This window comes from Oreochromis aureus, linkage group 22 (assembly GCF_013358895.1).
Source record: "Oreochromis aureus strain Israel breed Guangdong linkage group 22, ZZ_aureus, whole genome shotgun sequence".
Taxonomy (NCBI): domain Eukaryota; kingdom Metazoa; phylum Chordata; class Actinopteri; order Cichliformes; family Cichlidae; genus Oreochromis; species Oreochromis aureus.
In genome coordinates this window covers 3515030-3524143 of record NC_052962.1, presented here as the reverse complement: position 1 = coordinate 3524143, position 9114 = coordinate 3515030, and the positions used below count along the sequence as shown (strand labels likewise).

Genomic DNA, 9114 nt, shown 5'->3' with positions numbered 1-9114 from the left:
TACCACTGGGACCACTGTTGCCTTCACCCTCCACATCTTCTCGAGCTCTTCTCTGAGCCCTTTGTATTTCTCGAGCTTCTCGTGTTCCTTCTTCCTGATGTTGCTGTCATTCGGAACCGCTATGTCGATCACTACGGCCGTCTTCTTCTGTTTGTCAGTCACCACTATGTCCGGTTGGTTAGCCACCACCATTTTGTCCATCTGTATCTGGAAGTCCCACAGGATCTTAGCTCGGTCATTCTCCACCACCCTTGGGGGCATCTCCCATTTTGACCTCGGAACTTTCGGGTTATATTCGGCACAGGTGTTCCTGTACACTATGCCGGCCACTTGGTTATGGCGTTCCATGTATGCCTTGGCTGCTAGCATCTTGCACCCTGCTGTTATGTGCTGGATTGTCTCAGGGGCATCTTTACACAACCTGCACCTGGGGGCTTGCCTGGTGTGATAGACCCCCGCCTCTATGGATCATGTGCCCAGAGCTTGTTCCTGTGCTGCCATGATCAGTGCTTCTGTGCTGTCTTTCAGTCCATCTTTGTCCAGCCACTGGTAGGATTTCTGGATATCAGCCACCTCCTCTATCTGCCGGTGGTACATACCGTGCAGGGGCCTGTCCTTCCATGATGGTTCCTCGTCTCCCTCCTCTTTCTTGGGTTTCTGCTGCCTGAGGTCGGTTGGGGCCATCTTGGATGTTCGTTGTCTCATCCTGGACTGTGGTGCTGACACTCACCAGTCCCCGGCCTCCTTCCTTCCGCTTAGCGTACAGCCTCAGGGTGCTGGACTTGGGGTGAAACCCTCCATGCATGGTCAGGAGCTTTCTTCCAATCCAATCCAACTTTATTTATATAGCACTTTTAAAAACAACAAAGTTGACCAAAGTGCTTTCCAATAATAAAACAGAGATAGCAGTTAAAAACCATACATTAAGCATACAATGAAATCAATAAACAAAATAAATATATAATTGAAAAAGAAGATGAAAATAAGATAAAAATAAATCAGTGTATATATTAAATATCAAAACATGAGTAAAATAAACAATAAGATATACAATGAATAAGATTAACAAAGTAAAAAGATTAAGAATGACCAACAGCTGACTAAAACTGACTACAAACTGACTCTGATAATACTCCTAGAAAGCCTTTGAAAAAAGTGTGTTTTTTTAAGTGATTTAAACATTTCAAGTGTTGGGGCCAACCTAATATGGAGGGGCAGTTTGTTCCATAGTTTGGGGACCACAACAGCGAAAGCTCGGTCCCCTCGGTGTTTCAGTCTCGACATGGGGACAGCAAGGAGTGACTGGTCAGATGATCTGAGAGACCTTTGTGGAGTGTATCGGTGTAGAAGGTCTGACAGGTAAGAAGGAGCCAGGCCATTTAAGACTTTAAAAGCAAGCAATAAAATTTTAAAATTAATTCTAAAATGGACAGGCAACCAGTGTAAGGAGGCAAGAACAGGGGTAATGTGCTCATGTTTGCGTGTCCCTGTCAACAGGCGAGCAGCAGCATTCTGGACCATTTGCAAGCATGATAGTGAAGCCTGATCAATACCAATATAAAGTCCATTACAATAATCAAGGCGAGTGGTCACAAATGCGTGCAAAACTCTCTCAAGTCACAAAAAGAAATAAAGGTTTTACTTTAGAGAGCTGACTCAACTGAAAAAGCTTTTCCTCACCACTGTATTTACTTGTTTGTCCATTTTAAGAGCTGTGTCAAATTTTACTCCAAGGTTGGTGACAATTGATTTGACACACGATGTAAGATGACCCAAGTCAGATGGAGGGACACCAGGTCCATTCGGCCCAAATATGATGACTTCAGTCTTCTTTTCATTAAAGTTTAAAAAATTCAGAGCCAGCCATGCTCTGATATCCTTAAGACATTCTAAAATAGGCCTGAGGGGGTTAAGGTCATTGTGTTTCAGCGGTAGATAAATTTGACAATCATCTGCATGAAAATGAAATGAGACTTTATGTTTTTTAATAATATGGCCAAGGGGAAGTAAATAAATACTAAAAAGAAGGAGCCCAAGGATGGATCCTTGAGGTACACCACATGGGAGGGGGGCGGAAGATGAATGAAATTTACCAAGTGAGACAGAAAAACTTCTATCAGAGAGGTATGACTTAAACCACTCCAAGGCAGTGCCTCTAATTCCAACATGATGTTCTAGACGATAAATCAAAATATTGTGATCTACTGTATCAAAAGCTGCTGTGAGATCCAAAAGCACAAGTAAGACAGACTTCCCAGAGTCAGCAGTTAGTAAGATATCATTAAAAACTCTTGTCTTGATGTCAGTGGCTTCTATCTCCTCCTTTGGCCAGCCTATTATCCCAGCAGGGGGAACCTGATCATGGGCAGGGCGTAGGTGTTGATAGCCTGGATCTTGTTCTTACCGTTCAGCTGACTCCTCAGGACTTGCCTGACCCTCTGCAGGTATTTGGTGGTTGCAGCTTTCCTAGCGGCCTCTTCGTGGTTTCCATTTGCCTGTGGGATGCCCAGGTACTTGTAGCTGTCCTCTATGTCTGCAATGTTGCCTTCTGGTAGTTCGAGCCCCTGAGTTTTGACTACCTTCCCTCTCTTTATTATCATCCGACTACACTTCTCCAGTCCGAACGACATTCTGATGTCATTGCTGTATGCCAAGAGTGAACGAGACATCGATTCACTGATCCACACCTCTGGACCTCCAAGGTTGCTGTGGTCTCAGATCCACTAGCCACTGAGCCGTTATGGGTTGCATCCTTCTCCCAAATGCTCTTCCAGTATTGTTCTGTCTCCAGCCTTAGTGGTGCTGTTCTCATATTATTCCCCTGCCACTGAGAGTACACCTTGGCTGGTTCTGTGGAGAACAGCTGGTTTATTCTCCTGCCTTCTGTCTGTCTGGTGTACCTCTTCAAGCGGCTGGCCAAGGCTGTGAGTCTTTGCTTGGCAGTTTCCAAGGCCTCAGGTATGGACAGCTTCCTGTATTTCTTATGCACCTTCTTCATCGCACCTTTCTGCAACTCCGATAGTTGGCTAACCTCCCTCCGTGCTTCCTTGATCTTAGCCTCTAGCCTCCTTCTCCATGGAGAGTACTGCCCCTTGTGGCTGTTCAACCTGTAGCCAAGCATCTCACTGCTGCCATATTGTAGATCAGCTTGTTAGTCTCGGTAATGGTGGCTGTAGGTAACGTCCGTAGTGCTGCATTAACATCATCTAGCAGACCTTCTGAGGGTACTTCATGTAGTCTTGGTAACCGGCTTCGGGGATCCAGGTTTCAAGCTTGGTCATGATCCTGTCTTTCAGGTCAGTTCCTCTCGCACTCAACGATCCACTGCAAAAACCCACCTCCTTAATACTAGAAAAATACACTTATTTTTGGTGAAGATTTGCTTAAAACAAGTGAAATTATCTGCCCATGGGGTAAGTGTTTTTTTCTTAATAAGATTTCTTGAAATAAGAACAATATCTAGATTTAAATAAAGCTAAAAGTAAGTCTTTTACACTTATTCCAGGCAACAAATCAGAACATTGAAACTTAAAATAAGCTTTAACCACTTATTGTAGCCCACAAATAAAGATAATAAAGCTAAAGATAAGTCTTTTACACTTATTCCAGGCAACCAATCATGGCTTGAAACCTAAACATAAGCTTTAACCACTTGTTCTAAGTAAAATGTTGAAGAAATTAAATCTGAAAATAGGTATAAAACACTTATTCTAACGAACAAATCAAAGCAAATAATCTAAAAACTAGTACATTAAATCATTTTAAAGATATTCTTTTTAAATTTAGCTAAACACTACTTTAAGATTATATTGCTGATTAAGGACAAAACAAAACTGAAACAGAGCAAAAGTGTCCATCTTTATTTGTCCACTTTAACAATAACCTGTAGATAATAAAGATACAATTGAACAGTACAGGTCCAACATTATGAGTTTGTTTAAGTGGTTTCAACATTTCAACAGTCTTAGAGGTTTCGCCATTGCCCCATTAAAATTGACGAGTGACATAGGAAGACCACAAAGATTCAAATTTCTTCCGAATGACACCGAATATCACAAAACTTGTCTGGGTGAGTAAATGAACATTTTCCATTTTAGAAATAAGACCCAGATTGAAAAAACAAAAAACAAAACAGAAGTGCCCTCTCATAATCTTATCTAAAATTTACACACTACTTTCCAATAAATGCATGCCATTCTTCCAGGGCTTTTCTGTAAGATGATGTAGTGTCACTCTCATGAATGGCATCCTGGAGAACTTCTGTCTGAATGACAGACAGCAGGGTTGCCACGCATTTGGGGTAAGTCAGATGGAGTGCATAAAAGTATGCCATCACATATATCATAGCCTCACCAAGTTTTTCTTTGTCAAATGTTGTAACTGGTAAATTACCAACAGCAATGACACACTTGCAGCCATTGAACATCACTACTGGACATGACAAGCTTCGTTTCTGGAGGACAGCATCTGGATCTTCTGTAGGCTGCAAGACACAAAAGACATGACAGTTAACATCTTATGTTAATTGTATGTTTTTTTGCTGGGATTTGGTCATAACGTCGGAGACGTCATTATCTTGTTTTTTGTTGGTTACACACATTTTATAGTAGTTTTGACCTATGGTTTATCAGTGTCAAGCGACTCCTTATGTGACCACACTCGTGTACATTAAATACGTTATAAATTAATGAAAACAATAAATTATAGATTTAAGTCTTTCGGCTGAAACCGAAAAAGCATTTTTGAGTCATGTTTGACCGAAATATTTCGTTTGCCAAATTTTCTGTAGATCTTTATAAGCAAATTTTACAAAACTTACCTTCAGGACATGTAGAAATTCTTCAGAAGCATTCCCCATCTTTTTTGGTGGATGGGCAGGTGTGGGAAAGAGCGTTGGAAGAGCCTTCATCAGTGCAAGGTGGGCTTCAGCTGGACAAAGCAGAAACAAACCTTCATAAACATAAATTTTAAAGGATGAGAACTTTGTATTCAAATGGTAAAACTTACTTTTGTCCATGGTCATTGGTGGATTCATTGCCTTCTTTGACACACCGTAGAACTCTACCCTGGAGCAGAATTCTTCCCATCTCAGTTTTATTTGACTGATGAACTTGTTGTTGTGGGGATCCAAAATTCTGCGAAGCTCACCCAACGCCTACAATAGGTTTAAAAACATAAGGAAACAAATAAAATCAAAATAACTTTACTACCACACCAAATATATTTGAAATTAAAGTGATTATTGATTAACTCTTCCAAAAACTTACATGATGCAATTCTTTAAAGCATGGATATGCATCCAAGATGAGGTGAGCTCTGTTCTCCTCTTTCATGGTGTCTGAGTCAATGAAGGCTCTTCTGGCTTCAAACTCGAGGTCTAATAGCTGGGACACATCTTCTTGGTTTGGTTTTGCCTTCTTGCACATTTCTTGTAATGTTTTGTAATGTCTTGCTTGTATTTGCCAACTATCCTTGTCAGCTAAGATAGAGAGAAGTACAAGAGCATTTTGGTTTTTCATTGTTACTGAAGTAGACTTCCACAAAACATTAGCTACTACTGGCTGTGTGTTGATAACCATTTTACAAAAAATTACATGTATGTACTCACATGAAGTGGAGGCATCGTCAGAATTTCTGACAGGTGATAACAGAGTAGATGCACTACTGGAAGAACTGCGATCAGCATCTTCATCATCAGCTTCTTCATCCCTTGGGGAGAGGTCAGTGAGCCTTCTCTTGGGCCGTCCCCTCTCCGGTGTTGGTCCTTGCCTTTTTACTGGGGTTTTCATATTTTGCAGCCTTTTTTGTAACTTGGCATTAATGCTCTCCTGGTGAAAAATACATATATATCATGCTCCCTGAACAAAGCAAAATGATTTATATATGACACACAAATACAAAAACTTACGTGTTTTACGCTTGCATCATTATCCTGCAGCATAGGATAATATTCCACAACTTTTTTAGCCATTGCAGTGATTTCGGTCTTAGAGGGGTATCGCTCCATTTGGCCTTGGCTTGCTCTCAAACGGGACACCATACTTGTGATTGTATTTCTCACCAATCTGCATCTCAGTTCTTTTGACATGACGCATCCCTGTTCCCTGCTGGAGCGGGCCAACTCCAGGTAACTCTTTCGGCATTGCTCCAACTCACTGTCGGTGTACACAACATATTCCGGAGGACTGGGGAGCTGCAAGATTTTCAGCTGGCCAACATTAGCATCAGCGGTTGGAGGGCCTGTTGCAACTACCCTGGGTGAAGAAGTTGTTTCAGGTTTCTGTGGTAGCGGATGGTCTTCCTGGTTTAGGGTGAGAAAATAAAAATGTCAAGTACTGCTAAAATAAAAGCATACTTTCTGGAGATTAGTTGAACTAAATATTTTTTACATAATACCTCAGGATGAATTATTGACCACACACGTTTTCTTCTGAGAAAGTGCTCAGGCCCAGAAAAAAGGTCCCTCAGATCATCACGGGTCAATGTTAAAAGCATGCGCTCATCAATGCTTGCAGCTCACAAAAAGACAAACACCAGTTAAACTGTGCAAGCACATAACTGCACAAACAAAACTGTTAGATTTATATATATATATATATACATACATACATACATACATACGTACACACACACACACACACAAATGTATTATCAAATATAACCTTTAAGGACAGATACTGTTACATCATCCAGCTTCTCCATTGCTCAGTCACCTGAAAGACAAATGTTTACAATTAGTGTTATGTTAAAAACATTTGAAAAGTTGAATCTTAATTGAGTCCCATGAGAATCAAATTGATTCACGTCAAAAAATCGTTTTGATTGTTCAACATTTTTACCCTTTTTAAAGCTATAATATAAAAGAAATGTCCAGACAGCCAGGCTGAGGTCTGAAAGGGTTATAGAATATTGCCCGGTGAACTTTTACTCACCCAGATTTGTGTCATTGAATTTCATCAATAAGATTATGCTGACTAGGGCTGCCACAAACGATTATTTTGATAGTCGACTAGTAACGGGTTATTTTTGCGATTAGTCGACTAATCAGATCATGCATCCATTGGACGTAAAACGTACAGCTTATTGCACCAGCAGCATTTGCTCTTATATAACTATCATTAGCTTACAGCTTTAAGTGTTTAAGGTATGTGCTAACTAAAAATAAAGACAAGATGATAGTTTATTACATTTTAAAGAAATTTGCAGATTGCTCCTTGCTATCTAAAATATAACAGGACACCGGAGTATATTCTCGAGCATCTCACACTTCTAATAATCAGTTGTCTGCTTGACATTTATTCAGCTGTGTAAAAACTATAACTTTAATCTCAGCCAAACTGATTTACTCAGGAACAAATAAAATACTGAAAAAAGCCAAACAATAACATCTTTAAGTTATTTAAGTGACTTATATATCATGTTTCACCTGAGTAGTGAAAGATGGCGGTGGTTTTAAAAATGGTTTGCCCGGAGTCCGGTGTTCTCACAGGCTCTAGTGAGCGTTAAATCCCGGCTAGCTATCGAGCTAGTGGGTAACAGACGTCTCCAAAAATGTCGGAGCGCTTTTGAAAATATGTGGTGTCTTGATAAATTGTCCAGATATTTGAAGTTTACACGGCTACATTCCCGCCTGAAAATATGTTAAACGTTTATTTTGTGACCTAGAAAGAGTAATAAGAGAAATTTTAAAACTAACTAGCTGCCACCATTTTTGGAAACTGAGCTAGGCCGCGCTATGAATTCTGGGATACAGGTTTTTCTTCTTCGGGGTTTAACGGCAGCTGGCATCCTTGTACATGCAGTGCGGCCATCTTCTGTTTCAATTTTGAATCGATACACAGCGCTTGTTTTACCAACCAGCCTGATTCCTGAATAACACTGTTTTGAGCCCACTTTAATAAATCCAATTAATATCAAAATATTAATTTAAACCCGCACCTTGTGAGGGAATTCAAGCAGCTAGTAAATCAGTCAAAGACAATTGGAAAACCCTGAATGTGGTTAATTAGCTCTCTTGCTAATTGAAAGAAATTCTCAGTGTGCCTATTAACTTAAGTTAATACAAACGGCTAACATTGCCCCTTATAAATAGAATAGCTAGGAATTCTCACAACATTACAGTAGATACTTCACTAAATGTTCTCTGAACCACATGCGAGGGCTGCTAAGCTAACGCTAGCATCCGTTAGCATGCTACATTACTCCTTCCCGCGCTCAAATTAAATTTATTATTCTGTCCGCTTGACTTTAAAACAGTGATTAGACTACACACTACTTACATTCGAAAAATTAAAATTGCTTACCTCTCTTTCTTGAAGAAGTTTTCTCTTACAGTTTTTCTTTCAACGCCCAGGTGCAGAAGATTCCTGTGACTCCAAATTCAAACGGAGTTAGGTAACAACTAACATGGAACATGAAGGGGGTGGACATCTCAATTTGCTTCTATATACAATTTAGTGGTTTGTACGTTCATAAAACACAATGAAGAAGAAATTTACAGATAGGTAAATTTCTTCTTCATTGATATAAAATAAACTCTTATAGGTTGTGAAAAGATTTTGTTTATTATTCAAATATGCTTTGCTTGTAACTGTGTAAACCTCTGAATGATATGCTTTGCTTGTGATTGTGTAAACTCTGAATGACGATTCATCCTGATAAACATGAAGCCTTGCCTATGCTTATCATATGCCTGTGAAGACAAGTTCCTGTGTAAAGAGGAACTGAAAGTTCCACATAAGCAGATGTTTAGTATAGTATGAACAGAACATTTTAGCAAGATATGCATTTGTCTGTTAAGCAATCTATATTCTTTAGCAAGATATGCATTTGCAATCTATATTCTGAGAACAGGCGGAGACTGCCTCCGCCCTGTTGAGTAACCTACGTGCCTATATAACCTGCAATAAAGAAGAGTACTGTGTGACTCTCTCTCAAGAGTTCACCCATGTACATGTGATTGATTATATTGTCTCACTGTGTCTGTGTTTTACTTTGGCAGCCTTCTATTTGGGAGATTTCCCCCAACATAGGTGTTATTTCATTTTACCTTATTTGTGACCATTTTTTGTTTTTACAGCTACAGTTTGTAATACCCCCCTCCCCCCATGAACT

At 39.9% G+C, this 9114-nt stretch overlaps 1 protein-coding gene across 1 annotated transcript; it reads right to left on the bottom strand.

Moving 5' to 3' along the window:
• Positions 1-3969: 3969 nt before the first annotated feature.
• LOC120435853 lies at positions 3970-8420 on the bottom strand. Its single transcript, XM_039605994.1, has 8 exons — positions 8304-8420; positions 6397-6713; positions 5909-6301; positions 5609-5828; positions 5268-5479; positions 5008-5155; positions 4820-4929; positions 3970-4483 (listed from the first exon to the last, which is right to left on the bottom strand). Exons 2-8 carry the CDS (start codon positions 6493-6495, stop codon positions 4172-4174), a joined length of 1494 nt encoding a protein of 497 aa, XP_039461928.1. The 5' UTR covers positions 6496-6713; positions 8304-8420; the 3' UTR covers positions 3970-4171.
• Positions 8421-9114: the final 694 nt, after the last annotated feature.